Source organism: Tachyglossus aculeatus, chromosome X1 (assembly GCF_015852505.1).
Source record: "Tachyglossus aculeatus isolate mTacAcu1 chromosome X1, mTacAcu1.pri, whole genome shotgun sequence".
Lineage (NCBI taxonomy): Eukaryota > Metazoa > Chordata > Mammalia > Monotremata > Tachyglossidae > Tachyglossus > Tachyglossus aculeatus.
In genome coordinates this window covers 15,477,362-15,497,369 of record NC_052101.1, presented here as the reverse complement: position 1 = coordinate 15,497,369, position 20,008 = coordinate 15,477,362, and the positions used below count along the sequence as shown (strand labels likewise).

At 45.7% G+C, this 20,008-nt stretch overlaps 1 protein-coding gene across 2 annotated transcripts in view; it reads left to right on the top strand.

Annotated features, from left to right (window-relative positions):
* Positions 1-19,653, top strand: part of EIF2AK2 (eukaryotic translation initiation factor 2 alpha kinase 2) — a 58,691-nt gene extending 39,038 nt beyond the window's left edge. For both annotated transcript variants that reach the window (XM_038772607.1, XM_038772606.1), the window contains 7 exons: positions 399-521; positions 1,131-1,247; positions 5,807-5,984; positions 11,760-11,885; positions 14,492-14,593; positions 18,709-18,771; positions 18,856-19,653. In XM_038772607.1, coding sequence (XP_038628535.1) covers positions 399-521; positions 1,131-1,247; positions 5,807-5,984; positions 11,760-11,885; positions 14,492-14,593; positions 18,709-18,771; positions 18,856-18,972 — 826 coding nt within the window. In that variant the 3' untranslated portion in view covers positions 18,973-19,653. The remainder of the gene's footprint in view (positions 1-398; positions 522-1,130; positions 1,248-5,806; positions 5,985-11,759; positions 11,886-14,491; positions 14,594-18,708; positions 18,772-18,855) is intronic.
* The last annotated feature ends 355 nt before the right edge of the window (positions 19,654-20,008 follow it).

Sequence of the window (20,008 nt, the reverse complement as noted above, 5' to 3'; positions counted from 1 at the left end):
GTCAGCTGTGTGACTTTGGGCAAGTCACTTCACTTCTCTGTGCCTCAGTTCCCTCATCTGTAAAATGGGGATGAAGGCTGTGAGCCCCCCGTGGGATAACCTGATCACCTTGTAACCTCCCCAGCGCTTAGAACAGTGCTTTGCACATAGTAAGCGCTTAATAAATGCCATTATTATTATTATTATTATTATATCCGTACTGCAGGAACCAATCAGAGGACTCAACTCAAAACTGTGTCATTAATCCACCCCTCCAACTGGGTGGGGGAAGATCAGATGGGGACCCCCAGGGACGGCTGTAGTCCAGTTAGAAGTAGTTTAGGCAACTTGCTCCCGTATCATATACCCCAAAAGTTACCTAATCAGCCTCACAATAACAATCACATTGATGTTTTCAGTTTCAATAGCACCTACGAAGGCATGTCGTTAATCAGCTCCGGTGGATTTGGGCAAGTTTTCAAAGCAAGAAGTAGACTTGACAAGCAATATTATGCCATTAAACGTGTGAAATTTAATGAGGGGTAAGTATGCAACTTTAACAATTACTCTTTAAAGGGATGTGGAACCCAGCTTTATATATTTATCCTTGAAACAATCCCAAATTTTAAAGCCCAGTTATTGGAAGACATTGTTTTCCATTGTCCGTTGTCTTCTCAAAGCTTTCCTTTAACTGCACGGCCCTTACCCGATAAATAGCTCCGGTTAAACTATATTAGGGTCACGGAAGAGGAAGATTTCCCGGCTCCGCCTACTGCGGTTATTTTAATGCCCTGTTGTTTGTTAGCCTTGCTTCAATTTTAAGCCCTTCGTTGAGGACAGGTGAGGAGACGGAAGTCCAACAGACCCTTAACTTCCTTAATTTCCTTTGAAATACTCAGACGTTTCACTTCCGATTAGTGAAACAAACGACGTAACACCTTCATATCATTTTAAATATTTCTAATGCATGAAATGGAAAATGGGTGGGCAGGTGGTTTTCTCTCCTTGCTGGGGCTGAGGTAAATGTGGAAATGGAGGTGGAGGGTTTATTGTTGCCCAGTACTTTGGCCTTAATTGGCCTGTTCGTAAAATTCCTCTCCAAATTGCCACTGTTATGTCGTGCTTACTTAACATCCAACCCTTTTCATTAGGAGTGTTGTCCGGGAAGTGAAAGCTTTGGCAAAACTTAGTCATGAACATATTGTTCGCTATTATTCTTGCTGGGAAGGACTTGACTTTGATCCTGAGAAAAGCAACAATAACTCAAGGTAATTCTTTCTCCTCGCTTGAATCTTAATGACAGAAATTTCTGCTTAAGTAATATTGCTAGAAAACAATTAATGGTGGGGCTTTTTTTTCCCCCGTTGCTCTTATGGTCTCGACGATATCCCAAACTTCCGGTTGAACGTTTACGTTCAAATTGATTTCTGAAACTTCTGTCCGCTTGTTCAATACTTACCCCCTCGTCCCCCTCTCCATCCCCCCATCTTACCTCCTTCCCTTCCCCACAGCACCTGTATATATGTATATATGTTTGTACATATTTATTACTCTATTTATTTGTTTATTTATTTTACTTGTACATATCTATTCTATTTATTTTATTTTGTTAGTATGTTTGGTTCTGTTCTGTCTCCCCCTTTTAGACTGTGAGCCCAATGTTGGGTAGGGACTGTCTCTATATGTTGCCAATTTGTACTTCCCAAGCGCTTAGTACAGTGCTCTGCACATAGTAAGCACTCAATAAATACGATTGATGATGATGATGGTGATGATGATGATGATTGCTTAGAGAAATTATAAAATCGAGCTGCTAGTAAAACCATAAAAAATCAATTGGAATTCCTTCAAAACTTGTATTTGGCTGGGGGCGAAACGGTTGCTGTGTTCTGCCTTTGTTCCAGTGCTAACCTCTGGTGTAACCAAAAGCATCAAGCCCATTTTGTGGGTGAATTTCAGTCTTTCGATGGTATTTATTGAGCGCTTACTATGTCCTGAGCACTGTGCTAAGCACTTGGGAGGGTACAGTATGACTGAGTTGAAAGACATGATCCCTGTCCATAAAAAGCTTGCAGTTTACACTGAGCTCGTTGAAGTACATGTAATTCTTGAATTATGGATTTATTTTGAACAGTTTTGGTGTCTGTTTTATGTCTAGCCTAGTCTGACATTTCGATACTCTCACTTTCTCCGTCCTCAAGTCTTTGAGTCTATTTTGGGTATTTGTGTTGTGTTTTACTGTAGTTTTGTGTTTAGGGAAGCAGCATGTCTTAGGGGAAAGAGCCTGGGCTTTGGAGTCAGAGGTCATGAGCTCAAATCCCGGTTCCGCCACTTGTCTGCTATGTGACTTTGGGCAAGTCACTTCACTTCTCTGTGCCTCAGTTACCTCATCTGTAAAATGGGGATTAAGACTGTGAGCCCCATGTGGGACAACCTGATCACCTTGTTACTTCCCCAGCTCTTAGAACAGTGCTTTGCATATAGTAAGCGCTTAATAAATGCCATTATTATTCTTATTATTATTCTTATTATTACTGTTTCCTTACTCATGATGTCAGTCCTGTCTCCCCACTTAAACTCTCTGATTGTGAGCCATCCAAGGGATAAGGACCCTGTCTAATTCCCTCCTATATATTCTCTCCCAGCTCTTAGTTCGGTGCTCTGCACATAGTAATAAATACTATTATTATTACTACTGCTATTATTACTACTTTATAAGTTAGAGGTGGAGTAGTTGAGCTCCTAGGGATAATGGTAAAATATATGGGCTCCCAAAGTACCTAATATAAAGTCATTTTATTGAATTTGGTTTTCAAGAATCAAATGGCAGATTAAGGGGAATCACTTTGTCCCTTGTCACCACTGACTCCCATGTGCAGGTTTTCCAATCGAGGCTGTTTCTAGTTGTAGAAATCTTTGATCTCGAACTACCTATAGAATGTCGACAGGGTTTTACAGGAAAGTTTTGGCTGTGAAGTACATCCTCAGAGACACCTGCCATTTGGGACAGGAATCCTGTGATTGACAGCTTCTACCCTGGGATGCTCGTGGTCCTTTTCATTCACTCATTCAATCGTATTTATTGAGCGCTTACTGTGCGCAGAGAACTGTACTAAGCGCTTGGGAAGTACAGGTTGGCAACATCTAGGAACGGTCCCTACCCAACAACGGGATCACGGTCTAGAAGGGGGAGGCAGACAACAAAACATGTGGACAGGTGTCAAGTCGTCAGAATAAATAGAGATAAAGCTAGATGCACATCATTAACAAAATAAATAGAATAGTAAATATGTACAAGTAAAATAAATTGAGTAATCAGTCTGTACAAACATATTTACAGGTTCTGTGGGAAGGGGAAGGAGGTAGGGCGGGGGAGAGGAAGGAGGGAGCTCAGTCTGGGAAGGCCTCCTGGAGGAGGTGAGCTCTCAGTAGGACTTTGAAGGGAGGAAGAGAGCTAGCTTGGCGGGTGGGTAGAGGGAGGGCATTCCGGGCCGGGGCAGACATGATTTTTCTCACCCTCACTCGACCCCATGGCCAGACCAGAGGTTCGTCTCACCCTGGTTTTGGAGGTATTTGAGGGAGAGTGTCACCCTGGATTTCCACGGTGGCCTGGGAGACCCCCCGGGGACTATTTGGAGATGGTCACGCGACAGCCTAAACCCCACAGCGCCATATTCTCTGTACGGCTTCCCAGTCTAGACCAGTTAAAACCGGAGGGGTTCCTCCTCCATCGCTGCTCAGGGAGGGTGGCGTTGATGCCAGGGATGGACTTGCCCAAATACTGGATGACACCCCTCTAACCTGGCAGTTCGAGAAGGGGGGGATTTCCCTCGTGTGGGGAGTGCCACCGTTTCTGTTGGCCCTTGTTAGGGAGCCTTGAGGGGAAGAGAGACGGTGAGTGGGGGATGTGCCTGATACATTGTCATATCGTACTCGCCCAAGCGCTCAGTACAGTGCTGTGCACACAGTAAGTGTTCATTAAATACGATTAACCAGCTGAGGTGCCTGAAAGCATGTTAGTATGTTTGGTTTTGTTTAGTATGTTTGGTTTTGTTCTCTGTCTCCCCCTTTTAGACTGTGAGCCCACTACTGGGTAGGGACTGTCTCTATATGTTGCCAAGTTGTACTTCCCAAGCGCTTAGTACAGTGCTCTGCACACAGTAAAGCGCTCACTAAATATGATTGATGATGATGATGATGAAAGCGGCAGAGATGGGGCCGCCTCACAAGCTGCAGTCCTGGGACCACTAATGGCGGGGAAGTGTCTTGTCTTATGCCGGTGAGTCGTCTCCGGCCCATAGCGATGCCACGGATGCATCTCTCTCACAACGCCCCACCTCCATCTGCAGTCGCTCCGGTAGCTCATCCCTAGAGTTTTCTTGCTATAAATATGGAAGAGGTTGACCGTCGCCTCGTTCCGCGCAGTAAACTGGAGTCTCCGCCCTCACCTCTTTCCCGTGCCGCTGCTGGGCAGCGCAGGTGAATTTTGACTTGGAGCAGCTTGCCTGCCACTCATTCATTCATTCATTCATTCATTCAATCGTATCTATTGAGCACTTACTGTGTGCGGAGCACTGTACCAAGCGCTTGGGAAGTACAAGTTGGCACCATACAGAGACAGTCCCTACCCAACAGTGGGCTCACCGTCTAGAAGGGAGAGACAGAGAACAAAGCATATTAACAAAATAAAATAAATAGAATAAATATGTACAAATAAAATAGAGTAATAAACATGTCCAAACATAGATACAGGTGCTGTGGGGAGGGGAAGGAGGTAAGGTGGGGGGGGATGGGGAGGGGAAAGTACAAGTCCAATTTGTACTTCCCAAGCGCTTAGTACAGTGCTCTGCACATAGTAAGCGCTCAATAAATACGATTGATTGATTGATTGAAAGAGGGGGAGAAGAATGAGGGGGCTCAGTCGATGGAGTGTTCCCTATGTGCAGAGCGCTGTCCCGAGGCTACTATGTACCCTTCGTGCCCGCAGCGATTAGCGGACCAAGCCCTCGAGGAAATCCAGAGCTGAGAAGCCGGCCGGGGGCCCATTCATCGAGCGGGCCTCTGCACGTGGAATCGCTCTGAGGCTCCGTCGCGGGCGGGATTAAATAGGATGAGGTTTCATGGCTGGTTGGAGAAGAGGGGGGCCTTGTGGCTTCCCACCGCCCAAGCTCGGAATGGAATAGGTAGGCTTCTGCTTGACTCGCTCGCCCTTAGCCAAGACTGGAAGAGGAAACTCTCCTGAGGCGGTCCCGAGAGGGTAGCGGAGAAGTGCACAGAAATAAGCTTGCTTTCGGCCCCACGTGCAAGTGCCTGCTATCGAAAGGGATCCGGTGGCCGGTGGTAGTGACGTAGGGTTGCATCCTTCAGCATCCCCCACATTGACCTTACTTAGAACTCGTGCAGAGCCCACCTAGATTGAGGAATCAATCACTCAGTCGTATTTACTGAGCACTTATCGGATGCAGGGCACTGTACTTAGCGCTTGGGAGATAGCGGTGTAACAGTGTTGGTAGGCACATCCCCTGTCTACAACGAGCTTACGGTTTTGGCTCACAGAATTAACTTTGGTGTTCCTTCCCAGTCCCGACGGTGTTCGTCTTTGATATTCAGAATCCGAGGTGAGATCGATATTTGCTTTCCATCCCTTGCCTAGTAAAACAACCTGGCTCCCTCCTAAGTGTTACGGAGGATTTGTGGATTTTGCCCCACTGATTGAATTATTACCATAATGTTTTTGTATATGCTACTAGAGGCCTGGGAAACGGGGCCCGGAAAAATGGAAAAAATGTCTTCATTTTAAAAAAATGTATTCTGATTTTACCTTCAGCTCAATGAGGTGCCTTTACATCGTAATGCAGCTGTGTGAAAAAGGGACACTAAATAACTGGATTGATCGGAGAAGAAACAAGGAAATGGACAAGACTTTGTCTCTGAACATTTTTCAACAAATAACGTCAGGGGTGGAATATATTCATTCCCAAACATTGATTCACAGGGACCTGAAGGTATTCAGAAAATGAAATGTGTGATTACTTTTGGAAGTAGAGAAAGATACTCTTGGTCTCGGAAATCCATTCTTCTTGATCCCGTTGCCCCATCAGCTTTCTTCCCACATGTTATTTTTATGACTTTTGCTAAGCACCCGCTGTGTGTCCAGCACTGTTCTAAGCTCCGGGGAAGAGACAGGTTAATCAGATCAGGCACAGTCCCCGTCCCATATGAGGCTCGCGGTCCAAGTATGATGGAGGACAGGCAGTGGATTCCCATTTTAGAGATGTGGAAACTGAGGCACAAAGAAGTTAAGTGACTTGCCCAGGGTCACACGGAAGGCAGTGCCATTTCCACTGGCTAGTCCATGCTACTCCCATTTAGAAGCTGCCAAAGAGGACACAATCACTCTCTGTTCCCTCCTCTCCCCATTCTCCCCTATTGCCAGGCTTATCTTACCTCCTTCCCTTCCCCACAGCACCTGTATATATGTATATATGTTTGTGCATATTTATTACTCTATTTTACCGGTACATATCTATTCTATTTATTTTATTTTGTTAGTATGTTTGGTTTTGTTCTCTGTCTCCCCCTTTTAGACTGTGAGCCCACTGTTGGGTAGGGACTGTCTCTCTAAGTTGCCAACTTGTACTTCCCAAGCACTTAGTACAGTGCTCTGCACACAGTAAGCGCTCAATAAATACGATTGATTGATTGATTGCACTTACTGCTTCTTAGTTCTCCTCTTCCAGTGGCAGTCTGCTCAGTCAATCAGTTCATTGGTGTTACAATAGCGACGGTATTTGTTGAGTGCTTACTATGTGCCAAGCACTGTTCTAAGCGCTGGGGTAGATACGAGGTAATCAGGTTATCCCACTTGGGCTCACAGTCTTCATCCTCATTTTACAGATGAGGTAACGGAGGCCCAGAGAAGTGAAGTGACTTGCCCAGAGTCACACAGCTGACAAGTGGCGGAGCCGGGATTAGAACCCATGACCTCTGACTCCCACGCCCGGGCTCTTTCCACTGAGCCACGCTGCTTCTCAATGATGGTATTTGTTAAGCGCTTACTGTGTGCAAAGCACTGTTCTAAGCGCTGGGGGGATATACAGGGTGATCAGGTTGTCCCACGGGGGGCTCACAGTCTTCATCCCCATTTTACAGACGACCTCTGACTCCCAAGCCCGGGCTCTTTCCATCATCATCATCATCAATCGTATTTATTGAGCGCTTACTATGTGCAGAGCACTGTACTAAGCGCTTGGGAAATACAAATTGGCAACACATAAGAGACAGTCCCTACCCAACAGTGTGCTCACAGTATGAAAGGGATATGACTGAGCCACGCTGCTTCTCGTTGTTTATGGACACCTACTGTGGACAGAGCACTGTACTAAGTGCTTGGGGGTGTCCAACTGTTGCAAGATAGACAGTCTTTGCCTTCAAGGACCTTATAATAATAATAATAATGTTGGTATTTGTTAAGCACTTACTATGTGCCAAGTACTGTTCTAAATGCTAGGGTAGATAGAACGTAATCAGGTTGTCCCACGTGGGGCTCCCAGTCTCAATCCCCATTTTCCAGATGAGGTAACTGAGGCACAGAGAAGGCAAGTGACGTGCCCAAAGCCACACAGCTGACAAGTGGCGGAGCCGGGATTAGAACCCATGACCTCTGACTCCCAAGCCCGGGCTCTTTCCACTAAGCCAGGCGGCTTCTCAGTGATGGTATTTGTTTAAGTTCTTACTGTGTGCAAAAGCACTGTTCTAAGCGTCGGAGGGAAATACAAGATGATCAGGTTGTCCCACGTGGGGCCCACGTTCTTCATCCCCATTTTACAGATGAGGTTACTGAGGCACGGAGAAGTGAAGTGACTTGCCCAAAGTCACTGCTGCTTCTCTATCTCTATATCTGTCTCCTTTGGGGATACATACCTCTATTTCTGCTCTTGCCCCGAAGCCCTGTGGGCCGAAATCCAGGCACCACCCCAACTCTGACCACTGCAAATTCAATCAATCAATCAATCAATCGTATTTATTGAGCGCTTACTATGTGCAGAGCACTGTACTAAGCGCTTAACCTTACTTGTTAGAGAAGCAGCATGGCTCAGTGGAAAGAGCCCGGGCTTTGGAGTCAGAGGTCATCATCATCATCAATCGTATTTATTGAGCGCTTACTGTGTGCAGAGCACTGTACTAAGCGCTTGGGAAGTACAAGTTGGCAACATATAGCGACAGTCCTACCCAACAGTGGGCTCACAGTCTAAAAGGGGGAGACAGAGAACAAAATAATAATAATAATAATAATGATGGTATTTATTAAGCGCTTACTATGTGCAAAGCACTGTTCTAAGCGCTGGAGAGGTTACAAGGTGATCAGGTTGTCCCACGGGGGGCTCACAGTCTTAATCCCCATTTTAAAGATGAGGTAACTGAGACCTAGAGAAGTTAAGTGACTTGTCCAAAGTCACACAGCTGACAATTGGCAGAGCCGGGATTTGAACCCATGACCTCTGACTCCAAAGCCCAAGCTCTTTCCACTGAGCCATGCTGCTTCTCAAAACCAAACATACTAACAAAATAAAATAAATAAATAAATAAATAGAGTAACAAATATGTACAAACATATATACATATATACAGGTGCAGTGGGGAAGGGAAGGAGCTAAGATGGGGGGATGGAGAGGGGAATGAGGTCATGGGTTCAAATCCCGACTCCGCCAGTTGTCAGCTGGGTGACTTTGGGCAAGTCACTTCACTTCTCTGGGCCTCAGTTACCTCATCTGTAAAATGGGGATGAAGACTGTGAGCCCCCCGTGGGACAACCTGATCACCTTGTAACCTCCCCAGCGCTTAGAACAGTGCTTGGCACATAGTAAGCGCTTAATAAATGTCATTATTATTATTATTATTATAACCAACAGTCATAACAGAACTGTTATAAGCCTGGCAAAGTGGATAGAGCACAGGCCTGGGATTCAGAAGGTCATGGGTTCTAGTCCCGGGTCTGCCACTTGTCTGCTGTGTGACCTTGGGCAACTCACTTCACTTCTCTGGGCCTCAGTTCCCTCATCTGGAAAATGGGGATTGAGACTGCAAGCTCCCACGTGGGACAGGGACTGTGTCCAACCCGATTTGCTTGCATCCACCCCAGCGCTTAGTACAGTGCCTGGCACACAGTAAGCGCTTAACAAATACCATCATTATTATTATTATTACTGTTATTATTATCATTATTTTGTGGGCTCTGGCATTTTGTTCCGTGTTAAACTTTGTTGTTATTGGATTGATTCTAGTCTTTTGAATTGGGGATTCAGTATTAAGATCTTTCAGGATAATAAAAAAAAAATCCAAAAAACCAACATGGATGTTTCCCTAGGGTTCCAGAAAATGAGAATTTTTTTACTGGATTTATTGACTCCTATACCCATACCCTTCGTCAGTTGTTTCAAACATTTAACTCCCTCCTTTACTCCATCCTAATCCTGCGTGACCTCTCAGCTGCCTTGGAAACTGTGGACCATTCCCTTCTCTGGGAAATATTACCTAACCTTGGGTTCACCCCTTTTGGTTCTTCTGTCTCTCCGATTGCTCCTTCTCCGGCTCTTTCATGGACTCCTCTTCATCCTCCCTCTCTCCCCCGCAGCTGTGGGAGTCCTTCAAGGCTCAATTGTGGGTCCTCTTCTATTTTCCATCTACACCCACTCCCTTGGAAAACTCATTCTCTCCCGTGGCTTCAAATGCCATCTCTGTGTGGATGATTCCCAGATCTACACCTCCAGCCCTGATCTCTCTCCTTCTCTGCATTCTCGCATTTTCTTCTTTCTTCAGGACATGATAATAATAATGATGGCATTTGTTAAGCGCTTACTATGCACAAAGCACTGTTCTAAGCGCTGGGGAGGATACAAGGAATCAGGTTGTCCCATGTGGGGCTCACAGTCTTCATCCCCATTTTACAGATGAGGGAACTGAGGCCCAGAGAAGTGAAGTGACTTGCCCAAAGTCACCCAGCTGACAAGTGGCGGAGCCGGGATTAGAACCCATGACCTCCGACTCCCAAACCCGTGCTCTTTCCAGCTGGATGTCCCACTGAAACCTCACACTTGGCTCACACAAAACTGGTTTCCTCATCTGATTTCCTCACCTTCCCACTCAAGTCCTGTCATCATCATCATCAATCGTATTTATTGAGCGCTTACTATGTGCAGAGCACTGTACTAAGCGCTTGGGAAGTACAAATTGGCAACATACAGAGACGGTCCCTACCCGACAGTGGGCTCACAGTCTAAAAGGGGGAGACAGAGAACAAAACCAAACATACTAACAAAATAAAATAAATAGAATAGAATGTATAAGTAAAATAAATAAATAGAGTAATAAATATGTACAAACATATATACATATATACAGGTGCTGTGGGGAAGGGTATACTTTCCCATCGCTTTGGACGGCAGCAACTCATTCCCCGCCCACAACGAGCTGAATAGACCGGACCGACTTCAGACGGTTGAGTGAAGCAGTGGTCTGGGGGGGCAAGACCAGTGAAGAGGCGATGGTGTGGTACATTCCTGCCCCCAGCAAGCTCACAGTCTAAAGGGGGAGGCGGACATGAATATAAATAGAGAAATCATAAGCACGGCATTTAACCCGCGTATTCAGTCCGTCACCAAATCCTGTCGGGTGTAACCTTCGCGACATCGCTAAAATCCTCTCCAGCTAAACTGCTCCCTGATCCAAACCCTAATCCTAGTCCACCTTGACTCCTGCACCAACCTCCTTGCTGACCTCCCTCTCCCTATTCCAATGCTCAGATCATTTTTCTAAAAAGAATTCAGGCCACGTTTTCCCCCACCCCTCAAGGAATGCCAACGCTTGTCCATTTTCACCTCCGCATCAAACAAACATTTGGCCATAAAGCACTCCATCATTTGCCCCTTCCTATCTTATCTCGCTGGTTTCCTGCTCCTCTAAAATCAACCTCCTCACTGTGCCTCAATCTCACCCATCTCGCTGCCCTCTCGCCCACATCCTGCGTAGAGGAGCGGAGGGGCTCAGTGGAAAGAGCCCGGGCTTTGGAGTCAGAGGTCGTGGGTTCAAATCCCAGCTCTGACAATTGTCAGCTGTGTGAGTTTGGGCAGTTCACTTCACTTCTCTGGGCCTCAGTTCCCTCATCTGTAAAATGTGGATGAAGACTGTGGGACCACCTGATCACCTTGTAACCTCTCCAGCGCTTAGAACTGTGCTTTGCACATAGTAAGTGCTTAATAAATGTCATTATTATTATTATTATTATCCTGCCTATGGCCTGGAACTCCGTTTCCCTTCAGATCTGACAAACTATCACTCTCTCCTCCTTCAGGGCCTGATTAAAACTCCATCTCCAGAAGGTCTTCCCTGACTAAACCCTCATTTCCCCTACTTCCTCCTCCGTGTACTTGGATTTCCACCCTAGGTTCACCCCTCCCTCAGCCCCGTGGCACTGGAGTACATATCCATAATTTTTATATGCATAAAATATCCATAATATTTGCATAAAATATATGCATAAAATATTGCATAAATTATATGCATAAAATATCCATAATATTTTAATGTCTGTCTCCCACTCTAGACCGTAAGCTCATTGTAGGCAGGGAACTTGTCTACCTGGTTTGTTATATCGTAGCCTCCCAAGTGCTTAGTACAGTGCTCTGCACATGCCAAGTGCTCAAAGAACGAACGAATGAATAAATTTCATAGATTGCTCGATGGAACGTGTTAAAGAGAATACCATTTTTTTTTCATTTTAGCCAGAGAACATATTTGTAGTGGATGAAAACAATATTAAAATTGGTGATTTCGGCCTTGCGACTTCCCTGATAGCCAAAGAGAAGACTGTCGGCAGGGGAACAGAGAGGTACATGAGTCCGGAACAGGTAAGGGCTCTTTAATCAGATGAGATTGCTGAACTCATTCATTCAATCGTATTTATTGAGCGCTAACTGTGTGCAGAGCACTGAACTAAGCGCTTAGGTGAGTGCAATATAATAGTAAACCAGCTCATTCCCTGCCCACAACGAGCTGAATAGACCGGACCGACTTCGGACAGTTGAGCGAAGCAGTGGTCTGGGGGGGCAAGACGAGGGAAGAGGCGGTGGTGTGGTACATTCCTGCCCCCAGCAAGCTCACAGTCTAAAGGGGGAGGCAGACATGAATATAAATAGATAAATAAATCAGTTACAGATATATACATATGTGCTGTGAGGATGGGAGGGAGGATGAATGAATGAGCAAGTAAGAGAATGGGAAAGGAGGAGAGGAGGGCTTAGGGAAGGCACCTTGGAGGAGATAATAATAATAATAATGGCATTTATTAAGCGCTTACTATGTGCAAAGCACTGTTCTAAGTGCTGGGGAGATAATAATAATAATAATGGCATTTATTAAGCGCTTACTATGTGCAAAGCACTGTTCTAAGTGCTGGGGAGGTTACAGGGTGAGCCTTCAATAAGGCTTTGAAATGGGGGAGAGCAATTATCTGTCCGATATTATAATAATAATAACGATGATGATGGCGTTTGTTAAACGCTTACTATGTGCCAAGCACAGTTCTAAGCGGTGGGGGGGATACAAGGTGATCAGGTTGTCCCACGTGGGGCTCACAGTCTTACTCCCCATTTTACAGACGAGGTAACTGAGGCTCAGAGAAGTGAAGCGGCTTGCCCGAGGTCACACAGCGGATGTGGCGGAGCTGGGATTAGAACCCATGACCACTGGCTCCCAAGCCCGGGCTCTTTCCACTGAGCCACGCTGATACGATTGATGATGATGATGATAATGATACGAGGAGGGAGGGCGCTTGAGGCCAGAGGTAGGATGTGGGCGAGAGGTCGGCGGCAAGACAGACGAGACTTCACTTCTCTGGGCCTCAGTTCCCTCATCTGTAAAATGGGGATTAAGACTGTGAGCCCCACGGGGGACAGGGACTGCATCCCCTGATTAGCTTGTCTCTTCCCCACTGCTTAGTGCTTGGCACATAGTAAATGCTTAACAAATGCTCTAATCATCTCATCATCATCACAACCGCGCCTTTGAAGGGGCCTTACAGACACTGTTGATGAATCTCTTGCAGAAGAGTGAGTCGGTCGGTCAGTGGTATTTATCGAGTGCTTACTGTGTGCAGGGTCCCAAACTAAACCCTTGCAAGAGTTACAGCACAACAGAGTGGTGGTGTTTTTTAATGGTATTTGTTAAGCGTGTACGTGTGCCGGGTACTGCTCTAAGCACTGGGGTCTGTACAACGGAACCAGGTTGGACACAGTCTGTGTCCCACGTGGGGCTCCCAGTCTCAATTCCCGTTTTATAGATGGGGTAACTGAGGCACAAAGAAGTGAAGTGACCTGCTCAAGGTCACGCAGCAGACACATGGTGGAGCTGGGATTAGAACCCAAGTCCTTCTGACTCTCAGGCTCTATCCATTCAGCGTTGGTACAGTCAATCAATCAATCAATCGTATTTATTGAGCGCTTACCGTGTGCAGAGCACTGTACTAAGCGCTTGGGAAGTACAAGTTGGCAACATATATACATTGGTACACGTATGTGTGGTACACACATTCCGTCCCCACAAGGAGCTTACGGTCTAGTGTCCTGTTGGCCAGACTCCTATTACAAAATCCATCTTTTCTCTCTGGTGCTCTCTGAATTGTCATAAATATATTCCTTATATATTCAGTGACCCTGCCAAGTTCTTAAAAAAAAACCCCAACCTTTTAGTTATTCAAAAGAATTATTCATAGTCTTATATTATTATCAAATGCTGTCAAGTCGTTTCCGATTCCAAGCGACTCTATGGATATATTTTCTCCAGCTCGTCCTACCTTCTGCCATGATCCATAATCTTCCTAACAGTTCTTCCCTTATCGTCGTTATGGTTTCCGTCCACTTCTTTGTAAGATGTATGGCAAGAAGGAATTCATGTCGGGCGTTCCACCTCATCTGAATAACATTAATGATGATAAAACTTTAGAAATCCAAACCGCCTTGCCATTCTGAGTTCAGGCTCCTCACATTACGTCATCTAGTTTTCTCTGCCAGAATTGTATGGCGTTACACAACAATAACCAGGGCATAGTCAATCAATCAATCAAATTTATTGAGCACTTACTATGTGCAGAGCACTGTACTAAGCGCTTGGGAAGTACAAATTGGCAACATATAGAGACAGTCCCTACCCAACAGTGGGCTCACAGTCTAAAAGGGGGAGACAGAGAAAAAAACAAAAACAAAAACAAAAAAAACATACTAACAAAATAAAATAAATAGAATAGATATGTACAAGTAAAATAAATAAATAAATAGAGTAATAAATATGTACAAACATATATACATATATACAGGTGCTGTGGGGAAGGGAAGGAGGTAAGATGGCATAACTCTTCTCTGTTGTAAATTACTTAAGGAAATCCTTCCCAAGGAATAATTTTGAAGTCCCCAAAGGCCTGGAGCAGTTTTGAATAACCATTTTGTGTTTGTTCACGTAGCGTCTTTCAACTAAATACGGAACTGAAGTGGATATCTTTGCACTGGGATTAATTCTTTTCGAACTTCTGCACATCTGTCCCACTGCTTCGGAAGTTTACAGGGTAAGTGATCTTGGAAAAAAAATGACGGAAAATGCGTTTTAATCTCCCATTTTCCTGATGGGAATCCTGAGGTACAAAGAGATTGGTGATCGATCCCAAGGTCACCCAACAGGCAAATGGTGGAGTGGCCTTTTAGACTGTGAGCCCACTGTTGGGTAGGGACTGTCTCTATATGTTGCCAATTTGTACTTCCCGAGCACTTAGTACAGTGCTCTGCACATAGCGCTCAATAAATACGATTGATGATGATGATGATGATGTGGCTAAGACTCAGGTCTCTGGCCTCCGTATCCTGGGCCATTTTCACTTTTTTCTTTTTCGTCCTGCCGACTAGAGGACGGGCCTATGCCCGGAAGCGGACCGGACTCTGGGACTTTAAAAACGATCGAATAGAGAAGCAGCGTGGCTCAGTGGAAAGAGCCCGGGCTTTCGAGTCAGAGGTCATGGGTTCAAATCCCGCCTCTGCCACTTAATAATAATAATAATAATAATGGCATTTATTAAGCACTTACTATGTGCAAAGCACTGTTCTAAGCGCTGGGGAGGTAACAAGGTGATCAGGTTGTCCCACCGGGGGCTCGCGTTAATCCCCATTTTCCAGATGAGGTCACTGAGGCCCAGAGAAGTGAAGTGACTTGCCCAAAGTCACCAAGGTGATCAGGTTGTCCCACGGGGGGGCTCGCGTTAATCCCCATTTTCCAGATGAGGTCACTGAGGGCCAGAGAAGTGAAGTGACTTGCCCAAAGTCACCCAGCTGACAAGTGGCGGAGCCGGGATTCGAACCCATGACCTCTGACTCCAAAGCCCGGGCTCTTTCCACTGAGCCACGCTGTCAGCTGGGTGACTTTGGGCAAGTCACTTCCCTTCTCTGGGCCTCAGTTCCCTCATCTGTAGAGTGGGAGTGAAGATTGCGAGCCCCCCTGTGGGACAACCTGATCACCTTGCCACCTCCCCAGCGCTTAGAACAGTGCGTGGCACATAGTAAGCGCTTAATAAATGCCATTATTATTATAATTATTATTATTATTAATCGAACAAAACTTTTCCCCACTGGTTGGAGCCCCCGTTCCCCTTAGTTGGCAGATCACCAAAGAATCCTTCAAGTGTGAGTGAGTTCCCCCTTTCTGTCGACGAGCCACATGTTAGAACCTCTTCTCAAGGAAATTCCCCTCCCGATGATGGAAACCGTTTTGTTTTAGGCATTCGTTAAACACTTACTTTGTGCCAGCCACTGTACTAAGCTGCTTCCACTGTCCAGGCAGGTGGGCCGATCCAGGAAAGCCAGAGGGTGGCCCCGGGAATCAAATGAGCAGCGTGGCCGAGTGGATGGAGCAGGGGCCTCGGAGTCAGGAGGATCTGGGATCTAGTCCCGGCTCTGCCACTTGGGATCCTGGGCAAATCACTTCACTCCTCTGGGCCCTCAGTTCCCTCATCTGTAAAATGCATTCGTTCAATCGTATTGATTGAGCGCTTACTGTGCGCAGAGCACTGCGCTAAGCGCTTGGGAACTACAGGTCGGCAACATCTAGGGACGGTCCCCACCCCACAATGGGTTCACGGTCTAGAAGGGGGAGACAGACAACGAAACGAAACAAGTATAGACAGGCATCAACAGCAGCAAAATAGATCAATAGAATTATAGATGTATGCACATCATTAATACTCATTCATTCAGTCGTATTTATCGAGCGCTTACTGGGTGCAGAGCACTGGACTAAGCGCTTGGAAAGTACAATTCGGTGAAAAAGAGGGACAATCCCTGCCCACAGCGGGCTCACGGTCTAGAAGGGGGAGACAGACGACAAAACCAAACAGGGAGACAGGTGTCAAAATCGTCAGAACAAATAGAATTAAAGCTATATTCATTCATTCATTCAGTCGTATTTATTGAGCGCTTACTGTGTGCTGAGCGCTGTACTAAGCGCTTGGGAAGTACAAGTTGGCAACATAGAGAGACGGTCCCTACCCAACAGCGGGCTCACAGTCTAGAAGGGGGAGACGGAGAACAAATCAATCAATCAATCAATCGTATTTATTGAGCGCTTACTGTGTGCAGAGCACTGTACTAAGCGCTTGGGAAGTCCAAGTTGGCAACATATAGAGACAGTCCCTACCCAACAGCGGGCTCACAGTCTAAAAGGGGGAGACAGAGAACAAAACCAAACATACTAACAAATAAAATAAATAGAATAGATATGTACAATTAAAATAAATAAATAGAGTAATAAATATGTACAAACATATATACAGGTGCTGTGGGGAAGGGAGAAGGACAAAACAAAGCATATTAAGAAAATAAAATAAATGGAATAAATATGTACAAATAAAATAGAGTAATAAATTCCTACAAACATATATACAGGTGCTGTGGGGAGGGGAAGTGCATATCATTAACAAAATAAATGGAATAGTAAATGGGAATGAAGACTGAGAACCGCATGTGGGAGAGGGACCGCGTCCAACCTGACTAGCTTGGATCCACCCCGGTGCTCAGTACAGTGCTTGGCGCATAGAAAGCGCTTCACAGAGACTGTCATTATTAAATGATGGATTCATTCAATCGTATTTATTGAGCGCTTACTATGTGCAGAGCACTGTACTAAGCGCTTGGGAAGTCCAAGTTGGCAACGTATAGAGACAGTCCCTACCCAACAGCGGGCTCACGGTCTAGAAGGGGGAGACAGAGAACAAAACAAAACATATTAACAAAATAAAATAAATAGAATAAATATGTACAAGTAAAATAGAGTAATAAATACGTACAAACATATATACAGGTGCTGTGGGGAGGGGAAGGAGGTATGGCAGAGGGGTGTGCGTCGGCCGCCCGCGCGAGGAGTCAGTTTGCCGGCAGAGCACAGGCCTGGGGGTCGGAAGGTCATGGGTTCGAATCCTGGCTCCGCTGCTTGCCTGCTTTGTGATCTTGGGCAAGTCACTTCCCCTCTCTGGGCCTCAGTGACCTCATCTGGAAAATGGGGATTGAGACTGTGAGCCCCACGGGGGACAGGGACTGTGTCCAACCCAATTTGTATCCACCCCAGCGCTTAGTACAGCAGCGTGGCTGAGGATCAATCAATCGTATTTATTGAGCGCTTACTGTGTGCAGAGCACTGGACTAAGCGCTTGGGAAGTGCAAAGCTGCTGAGAAGTAGCGTGGCTCAGTGGAAAGAGCCTGGGCTTGGGAGTCAGAGGTTGTGGGTTCTAATCCCGGCTCTGCCACTTGTCAGCTGGGTGACTTTGGGCAAGTCACTTCCCTTCTCTGTGCCTCAGTTCCCTCATCTGGAAAATGGGGATGAAGACTGTGAGCCCCGCGTGGGACAACCTGCTCACCTTGTATCCTCCCCAGCGCTTAGAACAGTGCTTGGCACATAGTAAGTGCTTAGCAAATACCATTATTATTATTATTATTATTACAGTGCCTGGCACAAAGTAAACACTTAACAAATACCGTTTAAAAAAGCTCATTTTGGGCAGGGAATGCGTGTGTTTATTGTTGTATTGAACTCTCCCAAGCACTTGGTACAGTGCTCTGCACACGGTAAGCGCTCAATAAATGCTCAATAAATTCTTCTCTCAGTCCTCCGCTACCGAGTCAGATGTCAATCAATCAATCAATCGTATTTATTGAGCGTTTACTGTGTGCAGAGCACTGTACTAAGCGCTTGGGAAGTCCAAGTTGGCAACATATAGAGACAGTCCCTACCCAACAGTGGGCTCACAGTCTAAAAGGGGGAGACAGAGAACAAAAACCAAACATACTAACAAAATAAAATAAATAGAATAGATATGTACTAGTAAAATAAATAAATAAATAGAGTAATAAATATGTACAAATATGTACAAATACTTCCTATACAGGACACCCCTGACCAAACAGTAGGCACAGTGTTTTAACATGTCTGCCATAGATCTTCTTTGTTAGAGGCCATTCCTACTAAAGAACAAACTGCCCTTCCTTTAGAGAACGTTTACCGAACCAAATTTTCCCCTCCTTTCTCTAATTACTAAAAATATTTCCCGAAATATCTGTGCAGCCAAGATTTATCCAAGAGCTGGATAACTGCCCTGAGCACAAAAATGCCCGGGCTTTTGAAAGATCATTTTGTTCATTTCAGATCTGGGATAAAATAAGAGTCTGCGAATTTCCAGTTGAATTCGTCGATCGGCATCCAAAAGAGGTATGTGGATCTTTTTAAAGGTACTGTTATTTACATTCCCTCAGCGTTCTGTCTTTCATAATAATGAATCTCGTAACATTTCAGAAAAAACTGCTCCAGAAACTACTCTCCCAAAAACCGGAGCAGCGGCCCAAAGCGTCTGAAATATTGATAGTTTTGAAGCATCTAACGGAAGAAGACGTCGTCACCTATACCTGTTAAGACTCTTACGTACAAGACCACGCTCTCAGATTTCCAGCTGCAAAATTAGATTTACCCTCAAACCTCCGTAGTTCCCCCGGCGATCAGATAACGGGAGGATTTCTCTCGCGCTGTTTTCGGCTTGCTACTTTTGGTAGGGGCGTAAAATGTTCAGTCTGCCCTACGGGAATACCCTGGCGTTCCTTGGAAATGTGGGTGCATCTTGAACATTTTGCATTAAGGGGTGCGCTTTTCCATAGACTTATATGTAGCTAGTTCTAGAATTAAGCCCCAGCGTGGTGACGGACCACTACAAGTAAGTAAAAATTACACTGCAAATCCCTCCCTGTTCACTCTTTCCGTTACCTCTTCCCTTTCCCTAGCGACCTTTTTGCCGCTTTTTCCCTCCCGCTTCCCGACCCCGAAGCATCCCCTTTTCCATGTGTACTGTTTGCCTGCCCTTAATGTGCTCTGATATTATTCCCATTTTTTCAACCAACCACAAAGATGTCTGCTGCCGACATCGCCCCTCTCCCATCCACCTGTCATCCACCGCCAAATTCGAGCCGCGGAAAATCAGGATGAAGATGGAATAAAGGCAGAGTGAGTTCCGTGGGTGGTTGTGATCTGAGACACCCTTATAATAATAATGATGGCATTTGTTAAGCGCTTACTATGTGCAAAGCACTGTTCTAAGCGCTGGGGAGGTTACAAGGTGATCAGGTTGGCCCACGCGGGGTTCACAGTCTTCATCCCCATTTTCCAGCTGAGGTCACTGAGGCTCAGAGAAGCTAAGTGACCTGCCCAAGGTCACACAGCAGACAGGTGGCGGAGCCGGGATTCGAACCCATGACCACCGGCTCCAAAGCCCGGGCTCTTTCCACTGAGCCACGCTACTGAAGTGTAACTGAATCGTACTTTAACTGAACCGTAACTCCACTTCATTTCTCTGAGGCTTTGGACAGAGGATGCTAAATATAGAAAAAGGTTTAGGTTTGTTGGAATTTTTTTAATTGAAGTTTCACAAGCTGTGTTCGGTACAGAAAAAGGTCCCTCG